This window comes from Rhagoletis pomonella, unplaced genomic scaffold (genome assembly GCF_013731165.1).
Source record: "Rhagoletis pomonella isolate Grant_MI unplaced genomic scaffold, Rhpom_1.0 Rhpom_scaffold_00447, whole genome shotgun sequence".
NCBI lineage: Eukaryota > Metazoa > Arthropoda > Insecta > Diptera > Tephritidae > Rhagoletis > Rhagoletis pomonella.
Window position 1 is genome coordinate 15,775 of NW_023459001.1, and position 26,175 is coordinate 41,949.

At 34.3% G+C, this 26,175-nt stretch overlaps 1 protein-coding gene across 1 annotated transcript in view; it reads right to left on the reverse strand.

The window, feature by feature from the left end:
- The window catches only part of LOC118750908 (proteoglycan Cow-like), a 51,865-nt gene that overhangs the window by 3,482 nt on the left and 22,208 nt on the right, over positions 1-26,175 (reverse strand). The window contains exons 4-9 of the mRNA XM_036485650.1: positions 23,142-23,290; positions 13,887-14,119; positions 10,039-10,158; positions 4,683-4,776; positions 3,952-4,338; positions 46-183 (exon numbers count right to left, since the gene is read on the reverse strand). Of these exons, the coding sequence (XP_036341543.1) occupies positions 46-183; positions 3,952-4,338; positions 4,683-4,776; positions 10,039-10,158; positions 13,887-14,119; positions 23,142-23,290 (1,121 nt within the window). The remainder of the gene's footprint in view (positions 1-45; positions 184-3,951; positions 4,339-4,682; positions 4,777-10,038; positions 10,159-13,886; positions 14,120-23,141; positions 23,291-26,175) is intronic.

Here is a 26,175-nt window from a genome sequence, read left to right on the forward strand (position 1 = left end):
TGATGTGAACAAATGAATTTACAAATTTGTCATGCAACAACTTACCACAGTTGGGTTTGCCTCGGGTGCGTGTGTTGGCGAATTCGACTCCATGCTTGTCCACACACCAGCATACGCCGACGGAGTTGTGACACTGGGTAGGCTTATAGAAGCCCTGAACATCGCAATCCGGTGCATAGGCGCCTTAAGTACGACAAAGTAGGCGATAGAGGAATTGACAAGGGAAGCATTAAACCGTAATTAGATTTGTATGTTAAAATTATTGCGGAAGTTGAAAGTGGCTTTTTGATTAGATATATAAAATATATAAAGCACAAGCGGATAAAAAAATGTTGTAATTAAGATTAACAACTAAAAAGCATTAAAGTGTGCTTAGAAGTAAAAGGAAAATATATTTGAGAAAGTAATATAAGTAAATACAAGTATATATGTATATGTGTAAGTAGTATAACTGGAAAATTTTGAAAAAAAATTTAATAAGCTCGATTTAAAATTAATGGTAATTCGGGTTGTACATTAAATATTTAAATATTACTAAGCGTATTCGAAAGCGTCTTAAAATCTCTATGCATTTATGTACAAAGTTCTGAAAAGTGAAAGCGCCATAATGCAGTGTAAAGTGCCAAAAAGTTTAAGCTTCAAAACAATTGTTTAAAAATTTTACTAAATTTATTTTGAGTGTGCGTGCGTATTATGTATGTAGTGTAGTTAGTGGTATTTCAACAAGAGTTTTCATATATGCATATACATACCTACATAAATAGTATCTATATAAAATATAAGTTTTTTTTGCCTTTTATCCTGCACTAATTGAAAGAAGGAAATCAACACGATATCAATATTCGATCTGGGGTCTGTAACACAAAGTTTATAAATGCAACAAGTCTACAAGTTATTATACTATTTGTTAAACTTGTAACTATCAGCGAAATATTCTACACTTGTAAATGTACCTTCTACAAGCATTTGTAGATGCATTTCGATTTGCACTTTAATATACAAATTTTGAATAGCCTTGATTTTGTTATTTACAAGCTAGAGCTCTTGTTAAAAATTGACTATCCGGCTACTCGGTTAGTCGACTAGTCGATTAGCAACTTTTTTGCGGGTTGATAGTCGAATTGCAATAATTCGATTAATTGCGCGCATTCGACTAACCGCTCACTATCGAGTAGACTAACCGAAATGATTCGAATAGTGATAGTTTTTCACCAGAAATTCGACTAGTTGTTTGTGAGCGGTTAGTTGAGAAAGGCGAAAAGAATCGGTTAGTCGATTATTTTTTGAAGTCAAAATAAAAAAATATATATTTGACTAAAAATGCATATTATATTCGCGCTAAAAATTAATTTAAAAACAATATTAACAAAAAAGTTTTGATGGAGATTTTAGTAGCGTGTAATGTCTTGTAACGTGACGACAGATAAAAAAGCAGGACAAATTTTTGCATTTTGGAACTTGGAAAATTAACCTCAAATATTTCAAATACTACTTCAAATAGTGTTGATCAAGTCCGAGAGTTTTCAAATCTTGACGGTTTCGTTTAATTTTATAACATTTTGTCATGCCAAGCCAGATGGGAATGGCCATATATTTGCACCTTTCCTCAGCCATATTAAAAACCAAGGAATGAAACCGATTCAAAATAACGTTTCGGTTTGGGTTTCGGTTTTGCCAAGTGTTTCGGTTTCGGTTTTGGTTTCGTTCTTCAAAATTTATTTCGGTTTTGGTTTCGGTTTCGCTCCGGTTTCGGTTTTTCACAGAAATTTTGTTAATATTATTTAAATCACAATGTCTTAAACGTTGAGGAAAGAAAATCGAAAATTACAGTTCACTGATAATATCAACACTAGGTTCTTTCCCTAACAATCGGGACCGGATTTGGTAATTAGAGAATAAGAGAAACATTTTCTTTCAAAAATGGAACAAAGTTCAGAAGTACGGAAACGCAAAAACCCACATTTCGTGCCCACAAGTCGAGAAACAGCTGATTCGCGTTGTTCTTGTTTTTGTCACTTATACCATGTTCTGACCGACATCGGAAACATGTTTTAGTTGCTAAAACTTTTTTTTCGATTATTTATCGAAGTGGAAGTCATATTTTATCATCTTTAATACGCCATTTCGGATTTATTGTTAATTGCCTGGCCAAAGCAAAATAAGAATGAAAGTTAAAGGTTGTAAATGAAAAGAAAATGAAGGAAAAATGTTTTTTTGTTGTCGGTCAGAACACGGTATTAAATGCAAACACTTGGAAATTGAATTTTGGTTTCACAAATTTGATTTTAAGTTCATAGATTGAAAATACATCAACAGGCCATTCACTTTTCCTTAAAAGCACCAAGTAAATGCAGGCAACATGTAAACACAATACAGCTGATATGCACTTTGACACTTTATCCATTTTTACTCGGAGAAAATTTCGGGCTGTTTCGGGCAGGAAGAAGAATACACTTACGATCGAATACGCTCGAATTTTCGCTCTCTATTACCCATTTTGTTGAGTACAGGCATGATTTCTGGGCTATTTTGGGCACACGCGGGATCTCGCATTGCGTACGGGAAAGAAACTACTTAAATATAATTAATCGATTATCGATTCACAACAACAAAGTCATCAGCAGATTTTTGCGAAAGTTACCTTGCCATACTTATTTACTACTTAACAAGAATTTTAGCAAAATGTTGCTGATTTTGGTTAAATAAATCATTTATTTCAAAGAAATTTTTATTTATTTATTATTTTTGTAAATTTCTGGAAACCGATTGAAACCTGTGATTGAAATGGTTTCGGTATCGTTCCTTTTCAGGTCAAGATAACGGTTACGGTTTCGGTTTCGGTTTTGAAAAACGAAACGGTTTTAAACGGTTACGGTTTCGGTTTGGGTTTCGGTTTCATTCCTTGTTAAAAACTATTTTTATTATAAAGTACAATATATTATTAATAGCATTAACTTTGTAATGCACCTTTACGATTCGATACGATACAAGGGTTCTGGTACTCGATTCCAAAAATATCGTTTGAAAACTATCGCTTAAAAAGTATCGGTATCGAATGGAAAAGATATTGATATGGTATCGTATCGAAATTCCTTGTCCCTATTAACAAGAGCTCTATTACGAGCATTTGTTTTCGGCGGACATATAGCTCTTGCGGTGAAAAATAACACATATATTATTAATTTAATACGGCTGCAAGGCAAACAATATTGAAAAAAGTTGCATTATTAACAAAAAGTGAAAGAAAATAAAGAAATTCTATCTTCAAGCACAGTTTCACACTGTTCTTGATTCAGTCTGAACCTGAGAAAGTACTCATTCTCTCTCGATACCGATACACTTTCGGTTTTCACTTTAGGAAGCACTTGACCACATATCGACAGAAAAATGGTATGCTAACGGCAAAATACATACTTCACTCAACTGAGTCTACTACTCAGCGTTCGAGATAGGTAGAAAATTGTTTACAATTGTACAAAAAGTTCAGTAAGTACAAGTGCGCCACTTGTACCTACCTACAAGTTGCTTTGTGTTTCAAAATATCTACATACACTTGTTTAACTGTTTAAGAAACTATTATTATTTATAAAAAATAAAACTCCATTTTTGGAGGTATTTTCAAATCGGTCCAGCTCACTTTAATCTTAATAATTTTCCGAAATATTTTGGTCGAACAAAATTTGCAGAAGAAATAATACAAACGGGTCAATACAAATTGAAATCACTTGTTGAAATACCCCTTTTAATCTGTTTTTGTTCAAATATTTACTACTAGCTAACTATTTACTACTAGCCAGTGTGTGTGTGTGTGTGTGTGTCTTCGTTTAGTTTGGCGATTCTACTCTCTTGTTTTTTTGTTTTTCATTTTCTCTATGTGTAGCAGTTAAAAAACGAGGAATTTAAAGAAATAAATCATTTCAAGAAATAAAAGTCCACCTGTACCTATCTCACCTGCAAAGTCGCCAGCGATTCTTCGTCGAACCGCGGCGCATGGGCGATCGGTCTTCTCGAAGCAACGGCACCATTCGCGCGTATTAATCGAATTGTCCTGATCAAGATCGCAAGTATCGATGAATGGTTTAATGCAGCGCTCATTCTGATCATGTTCCAAATCGTACATTTCCTGTAGCGACAAATAGCCATCGTTGTTCAAATCCAAATGACCAAACATCCATTTAGCTTCGGTCTTGCAAGCGGGTGGGAAATGCGCCTTCGATTTTTGGCTATGCTGACGGCGTTTCTTGCTGTCAGCCATTATGACAGAAAACCAATCAAGCAGGCGATTGCCGATAGCGGTCAGCTGTTGTGGTTTACATTCGGGCGATTTGGATGGGAAACCTGTTGGGAGAAGGTGAAATGAGAGATTAAGCGATTAAAAGTGCTTCGCTGGTTGTGTTAGGAGTGCTTATACATACATACATACATACATTTGTATGTCATGTAAGTGTTTACATATTTGTGTCGAGTTGAAAAGGTCACAATTAATGCGAGAAATAATGCAAATTGTAGTATTGATTGCTGGTGATTGAGTGTTGTGTGGTGCTCTACACATACATATATACGCAGGCACATATGTACATACATACATATATATGTATGTATTTATATACATACATGCAGATTTAAGTACATATATGTATATGTATGTACCTATAAGATTGCCTCTGATTGTGATTACGTACCATTGTTCAGGCTATTTTTGTTGTATTTTTGTGGTTTCTCGATAACCTCATTATAACCACGAATTTTATGTTTATCCTCTGGATATTGGCTGTCCTGCAATGAAAAGGCATAGGACAATTTAAATCAATTAAATTTACGAAAAATGTTCTATAGATTATTTCAATAGTAATACTTGTGGACATGGTGAAATCATTAAACATTTATTGAGAACATATTTTAACTATCTTAAGCACGAATCAACACTTAAAATATTATCAAATATAAATAAGTAAAAAGCATGTAGCAAACTTTTCAAACGTATTGCGACTTAATTGATTGGCATATTATAGGGATTTAACCTACATAACTAGCTGGACTCGGTTGCGCGAGACTTCGCTACGAGTGTATTTGGTTAACTGTTATTCGAATAATTTACCGACTTTGACGGATGTGGTGTATTTATAAATATACATTATAATTTTTTTGAATTTAAATTATTATTATTTTTTTTAAGTATAGTTCATTCAGGAACATAAGCTTAAAAGTTTTTGCATAACTCGCGAAAATTCAATTATCAACAATTAGAAAAATAATCAGAATCTTTAGACAATTTTTGTATATGCAGGTTTATAGCCCGTTAAATTTCGGTAATAAAGAGTTGTGTTTATTGTAATTGTTGTATTTAGAAAATAAAATTTTGCTTAAAATCCTCCGAAACAGTTCTTAAAAGTTTCTTTTCTTCTGACAACTAGAGGAATTTACTGCAAAACAAGTTTGCGGCCATAAATACCCGTATACTGTTGTGTATCGTTCAGGAAAAAGATAACGCGTCTTTGGTATATTTACACTAATCGCAATTTAAATGAATAAATAAAAAAATTTGTCAAAATATAACCTCTCAAATTCCATAAAAAAAAAAACGATGTAGAATAAGTTTATCCACAACGTCAACAATGGCATGCCATTCAAAATGTGAATATAGAGTTATGCGTGATAATGACTGCTTGTCAGAGAAATTCCTTGCCACTAACTCTCTGAAAGTTATCGAAACAATTGTGTATGTACTTATGTACTATGGAACAGATACCACAAGTGCTGCGGTAAACGCAAAAGAGGTAAAAGAACAAGGACACGCAGAGCAGCTGTTGCAAAGGGAGGCAAATACTTTCCAATTGCTTATACTATTAGAGCCACTCCTACGAAATTCATATTTACATGCTCATTTGCACTGTAAGGACATGCATTGTGTGCTAACTTGTACAACTACCATGGAAAATTCCAGCTCAATATAAGACATCGCTTATGCTAGTGTGGCCCAACAACAGCAGCTGAAGTAGCAACTATTCGAGAAATTTCATTGTACATACATATATACATATATGTAAGTATATACATGTAAGTATATATAGACCCTTTACTGAAAAACTTAACCAGTATGCACAAATTCCAATTCCCGAATTATGATTTAAGGATGAAAGTCATACCAGTTCGTTATGTACTCTAACTATACCAGTTCCTCGTAAAAAAAAGTAAACTATTTGGTGAAAATTCTACTTCTATTAAGCGGCGGCCTACCAGTTCGACGATTGCCAAAGTCAAAGCTTAAATTCACTTAATTGCTTTCCTCACAAATGTCGGCTGTGGCGTCGAGTGAAGACTACCGATTCTGGTCCTGAGATCTCAGGTACGACTTCGCTTAAAAGTGGTTAAAGCAAAGTAAATAAGTAAATTATTTCAAAAAAAAAAAAAAAAACTAAAAATTTTAAGTTTCCTTTCAAGCATACGCATATTTGCTAAAGGCCAGTATGCAGCTCCCAAGAATAGCAAAAACTTTACATAAAATGATCTACAAGAAATGGCTAAGAATTTTTCTTGCGTAAAATTTTCTTGAGGCCGTACGCAGTTCTTAAGAAATTTGCTTCGCTTTCTACTACGATTTTCTAAAGCTTTTTTGTGAAAAAAGAGCTCAAGGCAACCCATGCTTGCAACAGAAATATATGCCCGTTCCATTATTTCTTGAGGAAAGAGTGAGGCCACATGCTGGTGAAGTATCAGATGTCAAAATTCCTTGGACACACACACACATACACACGAAAAAATGGCAATTTTTTTCTTGACCGTTTTCTTGAGAGAGCTGCATACTGGCCTTAAGCACCAAATAGTAACAGGAAATGTGATAAGTGCCAAAGAATACAAAAGCTTTTCATTGGAAATCTACATAAATCCAAAATTACGAATTTAGAACTAGTTCGGAACTATCAAAAAGGGATTAGGGAAAAAGGGGAATTTTACTTTGTAGGATATCGCAATGTTGCTAGATTATAAAAAAAAATTGACGCGTAGTACACACGGTTCTAAATTGGCTAGAACTAAACCAGTTCGGCACCAATGTACAGGATACCTATTAAAGTGGTCCAAAAATGTATGTAAAAAAATAAGGTCGGATTTTTAATGCCGCCACCCCCTAGGATCGTTATATACCGAAAAAAATATACCCATATTTTTTTATTTTGAAATCAAAAAATATTTAGGGAGTGCTCAAAGCGCACAAAGTTTTCCATGTATTTTATATGGAGAAAAAACTATTTTTCGTAGAAATGGTATAAAACTCTTGAAAATCAATATTTTTCGACCGGAAGACTGTGGTTCTCTTCAGGAGACTTCCAGTATAAATATCCAATTGTTTATTTAACCATTTTTTATGATAAAAGATTTTTTACTGGTCCCCCCCCCCCATTGCATTTTCTAAGGGCTTTGGAGGACCTATAAAATATATTTACCATGAAAAAATTGTTAAAAAAAAACAATTAAGTATTATTACTGCGAGTCTCCTGAAGATAAGAAAAGTTTTCCGATCGAAAAATATTGATTTTCAAGAATTCTACACTATTTCTACGAAAAGATGTTTTTTCTCTATATAAAATACAAGGAAAACTTTGAGCGCTTTGAGCACTCCCTAAATATTTTTTGATTTAAAAAAAAAATTGGGGTATATTTTTTTCGATATAGATCAATCCTAGGGTGTGCCGGCATTAAAACTCCGACTTTATTTTTTTGGACCACTCTAATACCTATGTATACCTAAAAGGCCGCTGTAGCGGTGCTCATTCAGTTTATCTGGAATGACTTCTAAAAGTTTTTCTTCTCCATTTCAATCAAATAATCGGTCACTTATTATTTTCACCTACGACCTGTAGGACCGATTACACCGTGCGACGAAAACGGAAAAATTTCAAAACACACGAAAGAATCGATATACTCACGAGATTGTGTTTTTAATTTTTCACTCTGACGTCACGATATATTTTTCAAAGGACTTCGAAATTTTATAGATATGATTACTTAAAGAAATTATAAAAAAAAAAAATCAGTGCAATGTGGAATAACAATATGGGTACCAAATGAGAGAGAAAATTCTGATGACTTTAAAAACAATAAAGTTTTTTAGTTTACAAGGACGAATTGGTATTGAAAATGCGCTTTTTATAAATTTTATTTGCAGGACGAAATTCGATGATGAGGTCGTGCGAATATTAGTCCTCAAACAACATTTTATTTTTTAAATATTGCAAATGTTCAAGGATATTTAAGCACAAAATTTTTAAAGCACATTTTCCATACCCATTCGTACTTATGCACCAAAAAATTTATTCTGCTATAATTCTACGGAGTTTTTTCTTTTATATGATACCCTTATTATTATCCTACATTGCACCGATTTTTTTTTAAATATTTTTTTTGAAATAATCATATTTTTTAAATTTCTAAGTCTTAAAAAAAAATCCTGACGTCAGAGAAAGAAACTAACTACTATAATTTACCCATAGTTTCGCGAATATATTCATTTATTTGTGTGTAAAATTTACTGTCGGCGTTATCGTACAAAATGGTCAATGTACTCTTTCCTATACTGTCAATAGAATGCAAGGAGAATAGTTATGTTTCATACTTAGAGAAGTGACAATGTCAAAAGAGGTAAATCGTATTAGCAGACTTTAGTGACATAAAATTCGTCACTGCCAGCGAAGATTGAGCAGAAATTATCTCAAAGTCAAAACCATAACACGAACTGTTTGAGTACTGGACCAAAATCTAGTCGTGTTATTTACGAAATTGCAATTGAAAATTTTCATACATTCACAAAATAAACCGCTGATTCGTTAGAAGAGAATACGGCATTAGTTTTCCAATCATTTTCAAATTGTTTCCCGAACCCAATGTTTATAGGGAAGTTTTGATTTTAAAATTTTAGCAAATCAAATTATGATATCAAAAATGAAATACGTGGGGCGCATGTGATAGACTTTTTACAAATGATTAAATCGATCTCAAATTGTGTACTTGCGCTATAGAAATTTTTGGGTCTATCTTATATAGTTTTAGTCTTGAATGAAATTAATGAATATATGGGAAAAAAATGTTTATGCTTTTTAGCCTAAATAGCATATGTATGTGAAGTTTTATGGCCGTGCCGACTTTTAGTTGAAGTTTCAGTTAATAACTTTCAATCAATCGTAATCTAATAATAAGACTTTTGCAAAGATTTTAAAATCAAACCTTATCAAGGCAAATTTTATGAGTGTAGGATAAATTACTTTCTACTCTTTAGTCCTTTTATAGGAACGTAATATATTAAAAAGTTATTTTCTTTACTTTATTTTTAATTTTAAATTTGTGCAATTGCTTCAGCAAGAATGGTGGGCATAGAAATGCTCTCCTGCGTGAAGTGGTTTCCAAATGCATTGGATGTACATACATACATATGTACATGTATAAATACTCAGGTTATATATATATATATATCCTTATATTTATATCCTTTTATATACACATATATTATGTGGTTCTTTATGCGGATTTGAATTTATGCGGTTTTTCAAACCAAGTTGTTATTACATTTTTTTAGGCAATGCTTCTGATAATTAATTTGTGTTTACATTCTTATATAATTGTATGTATTTGTGGTACTTTTTTTGGTTTTGACTAAAATACAGAAAAAAGAAATTATTTATTTAATTACTGTTCAGTTTTACATGGAATAACATGGAAAGTGTTGAAGTGAAGAAATAAATTGTTTTGCTTTTGTTTAATATTTCCTCACTGGATTTTTTATGCGAATTTTTGAAACTTTTTACATGGAGTATCATGGAATTCATGCGGTTGTTGAAAATGCTAGAACGCATCCCTTGTGTTTGTATGAAAGTAAAGAACTTTTTTATGCGGTTTTTTTTTTATGCGGCTTTCTGAGGAACGCATATACCGCATAAAAAATGGCCTAAGTGTACATAAATACACGCATTCATATCTACAAGGATGAGTCTTACTTATAGTATGTATGCAGTAAATATGTATAAGTATGAACAATACAACACTTACCTTCTTGTAGGCGGTATACTTGAGGTACTTATAGTGTTTATTATCGTATTTGATTTCCTCCGGTGTGAATGTGAATTGCGAATTTATGTGATTGTAATGCCGATTGTTATCATCCTTATCCTATGCACATACGTATTGTATATCGATGTATATTGAGTGGATGTTGCCCGATAATGGTGATAACGGTGAACAGCGACGCAAGAAGCCAATGCAAAATATAAACAGGCGCCAGTGAGAGCGGTGAGCGGTGCGACGAAATAACGTGTTCGGAAATGTGAAAACAACGATCCACACCAGTAAACACATTAACGAAAAGCAACGAAAAATGCGGCGTCCGAATTGGAGTCGAAAGCAATCAGCGGTAGCAATGTGGCATGTGGGTGGTGGTGGTGGTGGAGGTGCGTTGGTGCGTTGGTGCGGCAGCAGTGCAAAATAAGCGAAAAGAAAAAGCAAAGAAAGCACAATGGTTTAGAGCAATAGAAAAATTTGTTGTAGTAAAAAAAGGCGAACAGGCGGCGTTGTAGAAATTGAAGTAAAATTTACGATTATTATTTATTCAGGGAATTGCACAAAAGGTACCAATTCGCTGTGCACGGCTGTGCTCAAATTTATGCTCCACCTAAATCAATATACAACTCCCAAAATGCTTTGTCCCTTATAATCAAACACGAAAATTGTATATTTACAAGTACATATGTACTATGTATGTAATTATATTTTTATATACACAAGTATGTATATACATACATATGTGCAGGACGAAGAGTATGTATGGGTCCACAGTGAAGGTTTGCTGGTTGACAAACACAACTTTGAGAATAATCCTTATTTTGACGTGTAGAAAATCTAAACTATTAATTAACTGGTATAAACTGGTGGTGACGTTTACTAGTTCGGTAACTGGTATTACCTGATGCAGAAGCTGACTAGTTTGACAATTTCGAATCCATGCAGCCAACGACGAATGAAGTATTGAAGCCAAAGTAAACCCAGCTTTTTATAAATAAAATTAGCTCTAAGCTTAGGAGGTCTGCATAAATTTTTTTTTTTTTTAATTTGTATCAACGAAACAAAATAGTTTCGGCTATTTTGATTTTGTTTATTTAATGTTTATATTTATTTTATATTTAAAATTCAAGCGCTGGTTAGGCCACATAAATAATGCTGAATTTCCACTTGGAATCAAATAGCAAAAATGACAAATGACAAAGTTGGGCTTTAAAAAATAATCATTTCATTACGTTTTACGCATTTTTTTAAATGGCATAAATTTTTTCTTATTTAAATTTTAGATAAATCCACATTTCAAACTTCAAACAAAAATTATGAAAATTGGACAAACTTTAACATTTGCACCCGAAAATTTTAAACATTCAATTCAAAATTTAATTTTCAAAAAAGTTTTGGGTATGCAGTTTCGTAGCTTATTAAATTTTAGTAGGTTAAAGTGCAAATTTCAAGAAGCTAGAAAATCGTGTTGATTTTTAATAATTTTTTTGGCTGACCGTGTTGTGCATTTCGTTTCTATGGGTGAAATTGCTTCCGTTTTTCAAAGTTAGCCACCGAAATCGAGGTATGGGCCTTCGAAGTTCGAAATTGGACCTTATGTAAAAAATATTTTTAATTATCATATGTAAACAACTAAAAAGCGGTATATAACTTTACTTAACTTTTTATACAGGTGATATAAGGGGTCAAAGGTCAGATCTTCGAAAAATTAAAAACCTTATATTTCTAAAAATTTTGAACTTATTTTTAAGTCTGTAATATAAGTTTGCATACCGTTTAAATAAGAGAAAAGATGGACTGCGTATACATATATTTTAACTTTTTTAGTTATTTACATACAATATTTAAAAATAATTTTTTAACAAATTACCTATTGCGAACTTCGAAGGCCCATATCTCGATTTTGAAAGCTAACTTCGAAAAACGGAGAAATTACTTCTTTGGTTTGGTGCAATATCCAGAAAAAAAGTAAATTTTGCCGTGTAGTGTAATGATTGGAGATTATTCGTGCTTTACGTTTCAGCATTTTTTTTTTTGAGGATTTTTGCGGGTACTTTATGATCTTTTCTTGACTTTTCCGGGATTTTGCTGAACGGTTTAAAATAAATTCAAGAGTTTCAGAATACAATTACATCGAAAAATTTCCTTTTTGGTATTTATAAATATGATTAGGCGAACTGTTTGCCCCTTATTAACCGACTTCCAAAAAAGGAGGAGGTTTTTTTTTTGGCAAAAATTTCGCCTTATTATTTTTTTTTTTTATGTATGTTACCGCATAACTTTGCACCACGTCAACCGATTTCAATAATTCTTCATGGATCATGAAATATATAGATACATATATATATATTTTTTTTAAGTCGGTTTTTTTTTGCTAAAAATTACTTGTTTTTATTACAATTTTATGGTTGTTAATTCTTCCGAGAGAATTGGCAATTTCCAGGTTTTTTCTCAAAATTTGCAATCAAAGACTATGCCAATGCCGATTTGCATAGAAGCTGCTTATCAAATACTGGGAAATTCATTTTAGCTATCTGTTGCTGTTACTCTGGTTATCAGCAACACATTTTTATACCCGAGCGCACTTGTGCACAAGGGTATATTAATTTTGTTCACATAACGGTTGTTTGTAACAGCCAAAACGAATCGAGATAGATATAGACAAATGTATACATAAATGCTCAGAATGAATAGAGAAATTGATTAAGCCATGTCTGTCTGTCTGTTCGTCCGTCCGTGTACACGATAACTCGAGCAAAAATTAAGATATCTCAATGAAATTTGGTATGTAGGTTTCCGCTAATCCAAGGTAGGTTGGTATTGAAAATGGGCGAAATCGGACTGTAACCACGCCCACTTCCCATATAACGGTAATTTCCAGAAATACGAAAACTGCGATATTTTAGTAACTACTGAAGATAATTCACTCAAAATTGATATTTATAATAAACTTTAGACAAAAAAATAAGCATATTATAAATTTTTGGAAAAGGGGCGTAGCCACGCCCACTTATGGTTACATGTGTATATCTGGTAACCGCTGCACCAATTTCTTCCAAACTTGGCACAGTTGTTGGCCTTGATACAGCAAACTAAATGGCCGAAAATTTAAAAAATCGGACAATAACCACGCCCACTTCCCATATAACGGTAATTTTCGGTAATACGAAAACTGCGATATTTTAGTAACTACTAAAGATTATTCACTCAAAATTGATATTTACAACAATTTTCAGACGAAAAATAAGAATATTATAATTTTTTGGAAAATGGGCGTAGCCACGCCCACTTATGGTTACATGTGTATATCTTGGTAACCGCTGCACCAATTTCTTCCAAACTTGGCACAGTTGTTGGCCTTGGTACGGCATACTAAATGACCGAAAATTTTTAAAATCGGATTATAACCACGCCTACATCCCATATAACGGTAATTTAGAGAAATACGAAATCTTCGGTAAATCAGTAATTATTGAAGCTAATTTATTCAAAATTGATGCTTGCAAACAATTCTTCACCAAGAAATACGTTTATGATAAAATTTTGGAAAAGGGCGTGGCACCGCCCACTTATGATCACATATATGTAGCTCGGTAACCGTTTCACCAATTTGTACCAAACTCGGTATGGTTATTGTGCTTGGTAAGGTGAAAAAACATATATTTAATACTTGCGCCGGGTATTTAATGTTCGGCTCCGCCCGAACTTAGACTTTCTTACTTGTTTTTTTTTTTTTAATTTCAATGAGCAAAATTAACCCTCAAGTTCGTTAATAATACGCATAGTACTCGTGTGTAATCGGTTAGTTACGGTTCTTACTTCTGTTATACTTTACTTACATCCATAATAGCATTAAAATTGTTGCTATTCAAAGTGTTGTCCAAATTATCGTTCGAGTTGCCCAAAATATTATTACTATTGCTGTTGTCCTTGTACATGAGTTGTTGTTGCATTTGTTGTTTCTGCTGTTGTTGTTGCTGCTGCTGTTGTTGTTCAATTGTCTTCTTATATTTGGCATTGAAAGCGCTCTGGCGCTCATTCAAACGCTGCAAGCGTTTACCATCGGTATTTTCTGGCAAATAAAAAATAAATAAAACCCGAGAAATTTAGTAACTGTGAATAAAGAGAGTAAATAGTATGGAGTAGTAAATTTATTAATTAAATTATTAATTGTAGTTAGTATGGAGTATTCCAAATAAAATTTCATTAGCGCTGAGGTGCTTCAATGTTTTCGAAGAAATTCTTCAGTATCTATTTTGTTAAATAAATGAACAGAATAATGTTCGAAGGCTGTACGGATCCTGGATATATCTATAGAAAAGACTTTCTCAGTCACAGGTGAAAGTAAATTTTGCTGCGACCCAACAATTTTTCGAATATTTCTAAATCTATGATTCTAAATGCAATAAAAAAAAATCTTTCCATTCTGAATCTTCAACCAAAGAAGCAAGTTGTTAATAAAGAAGTACATAAGAAGAAATAGTTTGTTTTCATGAAAGAAAATTTTTGCATGCGGCTCTTAATCCTTGAACCAGAAACTTATCTGGTCGAATATAAATGAACAGTGGTATTCCATTTGGCAGTCTCTTCCACATCAGCAGCGGCTATAATTATGACTATCACCACTTGCCTGCCGAAGGTCGATCGTTATTAGAAAAACCGAGCTTGAATCTTGTTGTTGTAGCAGCGTTACCACAACCCTGCATAGATCGGTGAAGTTGTCAAGGGTGACCATAGACAGCATCATCTGAGGGTAGCTCTAGAAAAATTTTAGTTCCAATTAGATCTGCCCAAAAAGAAAAGGTTGTTAGATGAGTTTGAGTTTTAGTTAGTTAGGTGCCGTGAGTTTCTATCTATATGTTGGACACACGTTTGGTATATAGGCGTTAGATCTGGATCCAGACTCAAGCCGTCAAACGTGACACTAAAAACGGTTATGTTATAGAAATTGGTGTGCCCTCAACATTGACGTATAGTATCATGTCATGTCCTAAATAGGGTCGCTAGGGGTCAGAAGCTACGAGGAAAGTCATCTACTCCCTGTAGTCAAATGTACCAGTTTTAAACTAACTTACAACAAGTATGAACCGCATGCCCAACTAGTCAGCCAACTATATTTTTCCATGAAATGAACTGGTATTTTTACCATGGGGATGTTCTACAAGATGGCAATTGTCATATTTCGGTCAGAAATATACTAGTTCATAGTAAACAAAAAAAAATACTAGTCCAATTATGGACCGAAACCACTACTTTTGGCCTTAAAAAAATTAAATGAATTCATGCATATATGTACAATAAAAAACGTTTGATTAAGTACACTATAATATATTACACATTTTTATTTAGCAGCCTTAGATTTGCCATTAATTAGTGTTAAATTTTTTGAGTATTATATTTCAACTAGTATTTTTCCTGACTAGTTTGGGATTTCACTGCAGGGCTACGGTTTGTTTCGGTTAAGTGTTTATAGCGCGAAGGGCAGTGGTGGTGCTGTGCACTTTCCGACCGCTACGGTGCGATATTGTCTTAGCGATAAAAACCTTGGTACTCTTCAGAGATTATATGCTAATCTAACCACTTGTCTTGGACGGCTGCCAAACTTTTGATAAGCAAATTTTCGGGTTTGATAAGATGGAGTTTTTAAAAGCATACCGGAGAATGTACTTACATATATATTTTACAAAACTTTTTTATGAATGCAGAATCGCACAGAAACAATTAAGAGAGTAGAGGTGAAAAATTAACTAAAACATTTTTATTTTAACAATACCACCACTAGGTTATATTCGTGAGGAATAATTTTAAAACCGCCATTTTTAATAGCCTTAACTTGTTTGTTTGCTTTTCATTTGTTGTCCTTTAATGTGGCACAATACAAACAGGATTTAATAAAGCAGCTTAGTGTCTCAGCGATAGTAAATACATATGTATGTACATATTTTTTTGCTGTGCGAAGCCACACGAAATGTTTTTGCTGTACATAACTTATGTATGTGTATACATTGGTATATACATACATGCATAACTATATATATTTGTATATAAACTATGTAATTAGTATCGTGTTGTAAATTTACTAACATAAAGTCACGAAAACTGTTTACTTTATATTGGGATAGGTATGTGGGTCGTTCTTAAAAAACATGACCAATTGGTGTCCCCAGACTTTACTATTTTATATTTTGTTTCTTCAAAAAGAAAATAGAAAAATATATGCATTTTTATAAATTATTATCGATTCTACGTAACTATATTATAAAAAAAAAATAATTAATTATCTGAAAATAACTTAAAAAATATTTTCAATGTCAAAGGTTTAGCAAAAACCTGTGTCCCGAGCCAATTTATAAAAATTTAATAGTTATTTTCAGTTGAAATAAAATTGAAAAAAAATAATATTTACAATTTTTGTTATTCAGTTTGTGTATATTAATACCATATATAGAAAAGAATGATGAAAAATAATTTTTTTGTATAATTTTTATGAAGAAAATTTGTGTCCCCAGGTTTTGGTCCCCTCTGTTACGTCCACTCATTTTATTGAAAAATGTTTGTTAAACGTTATGACGCGTATATTTCTCTTATGCTTCTCCATCATAACTTAGCTAAAATCAACAAAATGTGTTTTGAACTGTTCAGTCTTGTTTAGTGCGTTGTTGAGTAAGGAACCCAATTGTATGCCGGGTACGTACCCTTATTCAGTGTCAACTCTGTTACTGTTGAAAAACGGTGAGTAAAGTGATTTTTTATTTATTTTATAATTTTTTTATAAATATTTTATGTACATTAATTAAGTGGACAAATAAATTCTCCAAAATTCGAATAAAAAGCTAAAATATGGTATTTTTGAGTTAATTTGTCCCCTCTGTTACCGGTCCACTCTGTGACTTATTAACTCCAAAAACTCCAAAAATTAAAAAAAATACTGCTGGTTATGGATTCATATTGTTGATACCATCCGTAACCACATGAGGCCAATTATAAACATATTTGGCCAACTTAATTTTTAAAAATTACAAAATTCAGAATGGTCATGTTTTTTAAGAACGACCCATGTACGATAAATTAATAGCCCATCGCCCCAGTGATTGCACATATTTTCTGTAGTTTTACTATATGTACGTACATATACCTATGTAGTAATTGCATTTGCATTGCGCATTTATGTACAGTCATGTGTGTGGTGTATTCATAATGTTATTTGGCCATATCAAGTTAATAACATCGATCAATTTTCATTTTACGTGAACTTCTTCTTCTTCTTTTTTGGCGCTGTAACCGCCTAAGCGATTTTGGCCGAGTTCAGCAAAGCACGCCAGTCGTTTCTCCTCTGTGCCAACTGACGCCAATTGGAAACGCCAAGTGAAGCCAAGTCCTTCTCCACCTGATCTTTCCATCGCAGTGGGGGCCTCCCTCTTCCTCTGCTACCACCAGCGGGTTCCGAGTTGAATACTTTCAGAGCTGGAGCGTCGGTGTCCATTCGAACGACATGGCCAAGCCAGCGGAGCCGCTGTATTTTAATTCGCTGCACTATGTCTATGTCGTTGTAAAGCTCATACAGCTCATCGTTCCATCGTCTGCGGTACTCGCCGTCGCCAACGCGTAAAGGACCGTAAATCTTCCGCAAAATCTTTCTCTCAAACACCCCAAGAGCCGCCTCATCGGATGTTGTCATTGTCCATGCTTCTGCGCCATATACCAGCACGGGCATGATGAGTGACTTATAGAGCGTGGTTTTCGTACGTCGAGAGAGGACTTTACTCCTGAATTGCCTACTCAGTCCAAAGTAGCACTTGTTGGCAAGAGTGATTCTACGTTGGATTTCAATGCTGACATTATTATCGGTGTTAATGCTGGTTCCCAAGTAAACGAAATTCTCTACTTTCTCGAAATTGTAACTGTCAACAGTGACGTGGGTGCCAAGGCGCGAATGTGCTGACTGTTTGTTTGATGACAGGAGATACTTCGTCTTGTCCTCGTTTACCACCAGACCCATGCGATTTGCTTCCCTATCCAACTTGGAAAAGGCAGAACAGACTTCGCGGTTTTTGTTACCGATGATGTCGATGTCATCGGCATAAGCCAGCAATTGCACGCTCTTGTAGTAAATTGTTCCTGAGCGGTTCAGTTCTGCAGCTCTTATTATCTTCTCCAACATCAGATTAAAGAAGTCACATGAAAGGGAGTCGCCCTGTCTGAAACCCCGTTTTGTGGCGAACGGCTCGGAGAGGTCTTTTCCAATTCTGACGGAGCTGGTGGTATTGCTCAACGTCATTTTACACAGCCGTATGAGTTTTGAGGGGATGCCAAATTCAGACATAGCGGCGTATAGGCAACTCCTTTTAGTGCTGTCAAAAGCGTGAACAGTGAAAATAAATTTCACACATGACCAGCGCTAATTTATTTGTGACGATAGAAATACTGACATACATACATATGTTCAACATGCAGATTTTGGCAACAAACAAATTTTGTTATCGGTCATTATGATTAAAGTGCACTTTATCCTAACTCCAGTGTTAGACAGAAGGACATGAATGAAGAGTTTGTTTATCATTAAGATATTATGTGAGAACTATCCCCATGCACCTTGAACAACAAAATTCTACTTTTTGATAAATATTGTGTGGACAGTGTTGCCAAGTTTTGAATTTGAAAAAGCACTAAAACCCAAGAAAAATCGTGTTTTTTCTTAAAAAAAAAAGCACACAATTTTTTATTGAGAATTTAATGGAGTTTATGTGCATACAAAAATTTATTGTATGTATACCGATTCAAATGAATGAAAATTAATGTTGCTTGATTGGCAGTCAGTCGAATTCATTCTGTTTTCTATAAATTAAAATACTTTCGTTCAAACGACGCGACGTAAACCATTTTGTTCTTATTCTCTAATTTCCAGCGTTGCCGTTTTGCTTAGATTTGTGCAGTTTAAATATTAATTTTTCTTCGGTTTGCTTAATTTTTTCTACAAATCCTATCTAACGAAAGTAAAAACAAAAAATTATGTTTCATAAACTATGTACATATGTGGATAAGTTAAATCTACACTGTAGTCTCTTATGATCTCGTGAACTAAATTAACGTAAAGAACTTTTCTTTCCGACCACTTCAAATCTGAAACATAACAAAATTTGATTCCCCTTTTTAAAGTGTCTTAATTGAGCGCATCCATCGGGTGTAAAAAAGCTGCATACTCGAGTATTCCTTTTTAAAAAAGGTAAAATCGGACAATAACAATAACCACGACTACCGCCCACATAACGGTAGTTTTCAGAAATACGAAAACTGCGATATTTTAGTAACTACTGAAGATTGCTCACTCAAATTTAATATTTACAATGATTTTTAGGCGAAAAATACGAACGTTTAACTCCCAAACTTGGTACAGTTGTTCGTCTTGGCAAAACATACTAAACGGCCAAACATTTTTAAAATCGGACAAAACCCAGGCCCACATAACTGTAATTTTGGCAAATGCGAATTCGTCGATAAATCATTAAATACTGAAGCTAATTTATTCAAAGTTGATGCAATTATTCAAAATTGGTTAGCAGAAAATACGTTTATATGTGTATCTTGGTAAACTTTCGAGTAATTTTGTACCAAACTCGGTATGGTTATTGTGCTTGCCACATAAAAGCAAAACGCTGAAATTTTTTGAAATCGGACTAAAATTACGCCTACCTTTTATATAACGGTAAATTTCATAAATGCTTGAAGCTTCGATATTTCAAACGATGAGGACGGTAATTTTCACAAAATTGATACTAACAACAATCCCTTGAAAAGAAGTAACATTATTTGGAATTTTGGAAGAAATAGCAGTAGAATCACCCCTGCATAGCATGTAGCGGTATTTTTCGGAAAGGTGAAAAAAACTATATTTAATACTTGCGCCTCTTGGGTATCTAATGTTCGGCGAGAGCAAAGGCATTGCTGATCGCCATCTTTAACATTATTTCTGCCACAGGCAGCACAACTTTGGTTTGGCCTTTTTTCAATAATCAGTTTTGCAAACAATACATACACAGGTATGTACATCTCAAAATGAATGCATGTCACTCATAAACTTATCAGCTTAAACGTAATTAAACTAATTAATATTATAATAAAAAAATTGTGTAAAACCTGCGTCAGTAAACCACAGGAGCAAATGAGTATAGGCGGTTAAAATCGAAACAATGCAACAAAAAATGTTGAACATAATTTACATAAAATAATTGAATGGAAAATATTTACATTGAGTGCATAAAAATGCCGGAATGCAGGATACAGCATTTAAGTGGTTGACGTTGCAGGCGCCATGCCATACAGTGGATACGCTCTTAGCCGAGCGCAACAGCAGTGGTAATAATGAAGAGGTTGCTTATACGCCGTGACACGCATTCGAATTGGCGAGTGTAAGGTAAAAGTACATATCGGTCATTTACTAAAAGACTGTCATAACTCAAAAAACGAAATTTTTTATAGCAAATGGTGGAAGTCGGTGTCTTTTTCCATTCTACCAAAATTTATTTTTGCCGCGCATTGCAATTTTACTATCTTTTCCCTTTCTTTTGGTGAAGGGCACGTCGTAGGGGCACTCTAGTATTTTTATTGGCAGCCCCTTTTTAAAGCTTCATATCTCAGTAGTTTCATGGCTGCCTATATTTAATATAGAGGCATTGTTATCTTCATTGCAGCCCATCTAAGTGGTGAATAGCTTTTCTGCGTTAAGTATATTCCATATTGAGCTTTCTTGGGGCTCGAACCTAATATCGCCTAGTTTCGCTTTACAGTTTTGCGCTTATTACATTAGGAATAACTTTGGGATTGGTTGAAGTATCAAGCAACGCGCAAAGGGCTCAATATCTGCTTATACTGCAATTTCAGAAAGCAGTTGCATAAGTAGTCACACCTTGCATGTAAAGTGTCTTTCGAAAGAAGCTTTTTGTTCTCGAAAGCCGAAATTTTTTTAATGCTTTTTGGCTGTTCACACACTTCGAATGAACTTCTGAAAATCTTTCTCGATAACGAAATGCAACTGGGAGCCACTTTACCGCTTGTTCATTATTTCTCTTCGTTATAATGAACGTTATTTTCAGTTTAAAGAATAATTTATTATAACAAAACAATTAAATTCCGTAAAATAACACAGGTTTACAAAGAAAAAAAAGCTGTCTGCATATTGAACCAAACCTCTACATCCCTATGTTAATCGACGCGGTGAATGCAAATCCGAGGTCAATTGGCCCCCCCATCACTTCATGTTCGAGGTTATTTGAAGATAAAATAGGGAAAGATATCATTAAATAAAACTAAAATTCATATATATATATATATATATGGGATTTTAGACTCGCTGAATCCGAATATGAGGTCCGTTAACCTCCATAATGTCAGCTTCGAGGTCATTTGAGGGACAAATAGGACAAACAAGTTATTCAATAAAAATAAAAATAAATTTGTTTGTGTATTTTGAATTTTGAATGGGGTCCCTTTATTTTTCAATGAATTTTTCCCTACTTGAGCTTCAAATGACCTCGAATCTGGCATTATGGAGGCTTACAGATCTCGAATTCGCATTCAGGAACTTTTATATTGTAAATCTGTGAAATTAGTTAAAATCATCAGAAATCATTCAAAATTATCCGTTATTATTTTTCACAAACTCGCGAATAGTGTCACACAGCAACACACGATTAGTTTGACAGCACTTGCAGCAGAAATAAAAATTGCTAGTGCAGCACAAGTAAGTTGCAATATATATGAGTTTTCGAAATCGGTTTTCGCTCTTTCTTGACTTTTATTTCTGAAACTGGTTTCCGAAATGTGTCAGAAAGGTCTTTCTGGCTGTTCACCACATAAAAATAAAATTTCCCTTTCTCAATTTGACATCGAATTGCGTGGACAAGTTGGTAATATTGCCACGTCTGACACGCCCTTAACTCTCCTAGAAAGTTGTTTCAGTATCTAAATAAGAGAAATGGCACACTGATGGCTCAATGACCGACGAGGGTACCGGGGTAGGGTTAGTTGGGCCTAGGTTAAGATACTTGGAACCCATGGGAAAACATATGTACATATGTCTACTCTCCAGGCTGAAACATATGCCATAGAAAGAGGCGCGGACTTTAATATCAAGCCAAACTACCGGAATTAGAACATCGCTATCTTAATTGACAGCCAAGCGGCTATCCAGGCTCTCAGATCTCACCAGGTAACATCTAAATTAGTGTTGGAGTGCCTTGACAAGCTGAATACTCTTGGTCTGACCAATCAGGTTGGGGTTCTCTGGATTCCGGGACAGGTGCATAAACCCCTTTCACCGGCCCAGAGCCCTTCTGTGCCTAGGGAAAAGGGGCACGCTCTGAACTCGTTCGGTTAACAAGTGCCAGGTCTAGAGCAGTCCAAAGCACTTTTAGGAATATATAACCTAAAACGCAAAGAAAAACTTAAAAATTGTTACAGAAATCCTGACAGGACACTGCCGGCTGCTTAAACTGGGAATTTACTCGCAAGAGCGATGCAGATTTTTCAGGACGGAAAACGAAACTGCATCTTAGAAGAATGTCCTGCACTGAGATGCACGAACGCAAAATGCACCTGGGTGAACATCTGATAACCAAAGGCGATTTAGGTTCCATAATCATTTTTGAGATCGAATACTTTTGTCTCATTACTCTTTAAATGTTGCAACATCATTTCAAATGCAAATGCATCCATTTGGCTCCTAAAACCTAATGTAAGCACCAGCGGCAACTGCAAGTTTTCATTTGTAATTTCAATTTTATCAACGCAATATGCTTTGCTCTTTTTCCAATTGGCAAATTGCAAATTGCAGTGAAAGCATGTCAACTGGCGATTTACTTTTCTACAGTATTAAGACAACTTCATTTTTACAAGAGCTCCTTGATACATAAAAAAAAGGACTATTGAGTCCTTTACCACATACATACATAGGAATGTCTAGATGGTCACCCAGCAAGTAATTGTATATATTGGGGCCTGCCCTTCTCAAACCAATTGCTTCTTCTTGATTTCAATGCGGAGACGCTACAAGTTATTCGTCGACAAAATTTATACTAATAATGTCTGCCTTTACTTACCCTTGCATGGACAGAATCCCTTGCAGGCTATCCTTATGATTGTTGAATGTATGCAGTTGTGGTAATCCAATCTGCATAGCGATGAGTATGTACGGTTGTCGGCGCCGCATAAGAAAGTTGGCTTAGCCACCGGGCAGGGCTTACAATTGCTGAGAGAGAGCAAACGGCGGCGGACGGTAAGTGTGCGGTGTTGGTGTTGTTGGCAGCGAGGGGTAGACAACAATTGGCTCAGCATCGGAAGTGGATGGATGGATGGTAGGCATGGTTGCAACGAGATGCAACGGCACGTTCAGCAGCCACAGAGTAGCGGATAAGCGAAGAACAGCAGCAGCAGCAGCAGCAGCAGTTAACCAAGCATCAGCATGAAAGTAGAATAAAAGAGAAGAGAGAGTTGGAAAAAGGGCAAGCGTTATTGAACAGTTGAATGTTGAATGCAGGAAATCGTTTTTGTTGTGGCACGCAAAGAGAGAGAGAGCGAGTAAGTGAATGAAGTAGTGGAAAATTAATTTCTTATGCAAATTTTAGTCCAATGGCAGGCAGCGCCAGTCAGCTGCCAGTTAACTTGAAATATTTCACACAGAAATGCATACACACAGACCATACATACATATGTACATTAGACCGTATCCAAAAAAGAAAAATAAGGATTCGTCTTCCAACTCCTGGTTTGAATTCTTTCTGCAGGGCATTTCTGAAAACAATTATTTTTTTAACCGACTTAAGTTGGACCTTAAGTTATCATATATCGATATTTTGTCAAGGATACAATTTCTTTGTGTTCCAAAATTCATTGACCTCAAGTACCCCGTTCTAGTACTTACCCTCTAGATCTCATTTCTTATCACACTAACGTACCACCCTAATATCGGCAAATTTAACCTCACCAAAAATCATTAAACTTTTGCTAAGAAAGTGAATATGTATTTTTATTATCCTAATAGTGTAAAAAATATTCCTGAATTACTAAAAGTCGACCTCCAAGGTACGGCCAAAAAATTTATTTTTACTTAATTGCCTGTCAAAAGTACTTTAAGAGTTAGGAGTGTACGGCGAACGTTTGTTTGTTTGCTGGTAAGGTGGTTCGGTCTAAAATACATATCTTCATAGTATAAATTGGGTTAGGTCGTGAAGGAATTTAGTTAATTACCCACCCTAGTTTGGAGAGCTTACTTTGAGAAGAGTTTTGCTTCTTAACAATTTGTGGCTGTGCTGCATTACCCTTAAAAATCGCACTGCCTTAAACCGAGCGATACAATTTTTTACCTAAATAAATGACTACATACACTCAATTTTGGTTGTAATAACGAATTTTTCAAGGGTACTAAATATTTGGCTAGTTTTTTACTCTAACTTTTACCATTATTTTTGTTTTAATTTTCTGAATATATGTATGTAGCCACTTGAAAGACACCGGTATCCCTCTAGGTGTACTTCTGTCTTAAAAAAAAAAAAAAAACACCTTCCATATAATAAATAATACTGGTAGTGTCAGTTACTGTCGAAATTCGACCGGTTTTCTAGTTTTTTTCAAGAGCCTTGGAGAGTTTTCCTAATTTAGCACGTCGTTTAACTTATAAGGTGACTACAATTTTTTATATCTTTTTTGGTCATTGGAGGACTTTGGCAGGACTTGAAATTGATCCGATAATTTGATGTAACTTTGAAACCATACAAATTCTCTTCATCTACTGAAAAATGTATTCCATATGGTGTTCTTGATTTTCAAATCGGTTCTGTAGAATCGCCAAACGAACGGTAACGGCAATATTTATGTTAGAGTACTAATATATATAAACATGTAAATAGATATCGTAGGCGCCTTTAAGTTTGTAATAGCATCAAGAGGCACACTACATGATGTCATATAAGTACATAATTTTTTATATTATTAATTATATGTACATAGTTACCAGGTGATAACCAGCGTGAGCTAATTTATTGAATATATTTTGAATATCAAGTGGCTTTTAAAAGTCAATAGCCTCTCTGTTAAGATCATAAAAATAATGCTATTTAACTTACCACTCAAACCATTTGGTCCTTGACAATGAAAAGAATAAACTCAAATCAAGGGCGAAAATCACTATAGGACAATGATAATAAATTTGCGATTTTCATTTCATCTTGAAAAGGCGCTTTAGACGTTTTGAAAACGTATAGTGCTGTTCCTTTTTTTCCGTTTAGATAAAGCAATGATTTAAAGCTTTTGTCAGAAGTGAAACGTTCGGCTCCGATCTTTTGCGAGTACAAACAATTGATAACACAGCCTAGTTACATGACCTTTTCAAACAAGTTCGAGATATTCGGTCAAGTTTATGAATTCCACAAATTCGAACCGAACCTTGCGCAGCTTTTTGGGATTTGTAATGAACTCTAGTTATGATCTGAATTCGAAATCAATTGGTAGCAATAAAATGCTAGTGATAGCCGCACATGTAAAAGCCGAACCTCATACATAAACCTAATAATAAACCTAACTAGTAAATTGTTTTTAATCGACTTAAAAAAGTAGAAGGTTATCAATTCGTTGGAATATTTTTTTTATGTATGTAAATTTGGACCACGTCAACCAGTCTCGATAATTCTTTTTCTATCGGAAAAGTAGTGTCCCCGAGGTGGCCCCATACTAATTTTGTTTAGCTCCGGTCATTGGATCCTGAATAAATTGACGGTACTCCTAAACTTTTATGTATATAAGAATAGAAGTCGGTTGTGTTTTTTGCTTAAAAATTACTTGTTTAATTTTGGTTAGTAGTTTATAATATTTAATTTCCTATATATAATTTAATAACAAATAGTGATGCCCTGTACAAATACACCCACACATAAATATGTATGTACATACATACATACACAATGGAATGTTGTGAGCCCTAGCAGCTGTACACTTTTATTAAAAATTCAAATACATATGTACATATTTAGATACACTCACATTTTGGCGATTAGTTTTTCGTTTTGCCCATTCCAAAATAATCTACCATTCAAAAATAATGATAGGACACTCTTTTACTTCCCCGCATACCACCCACCA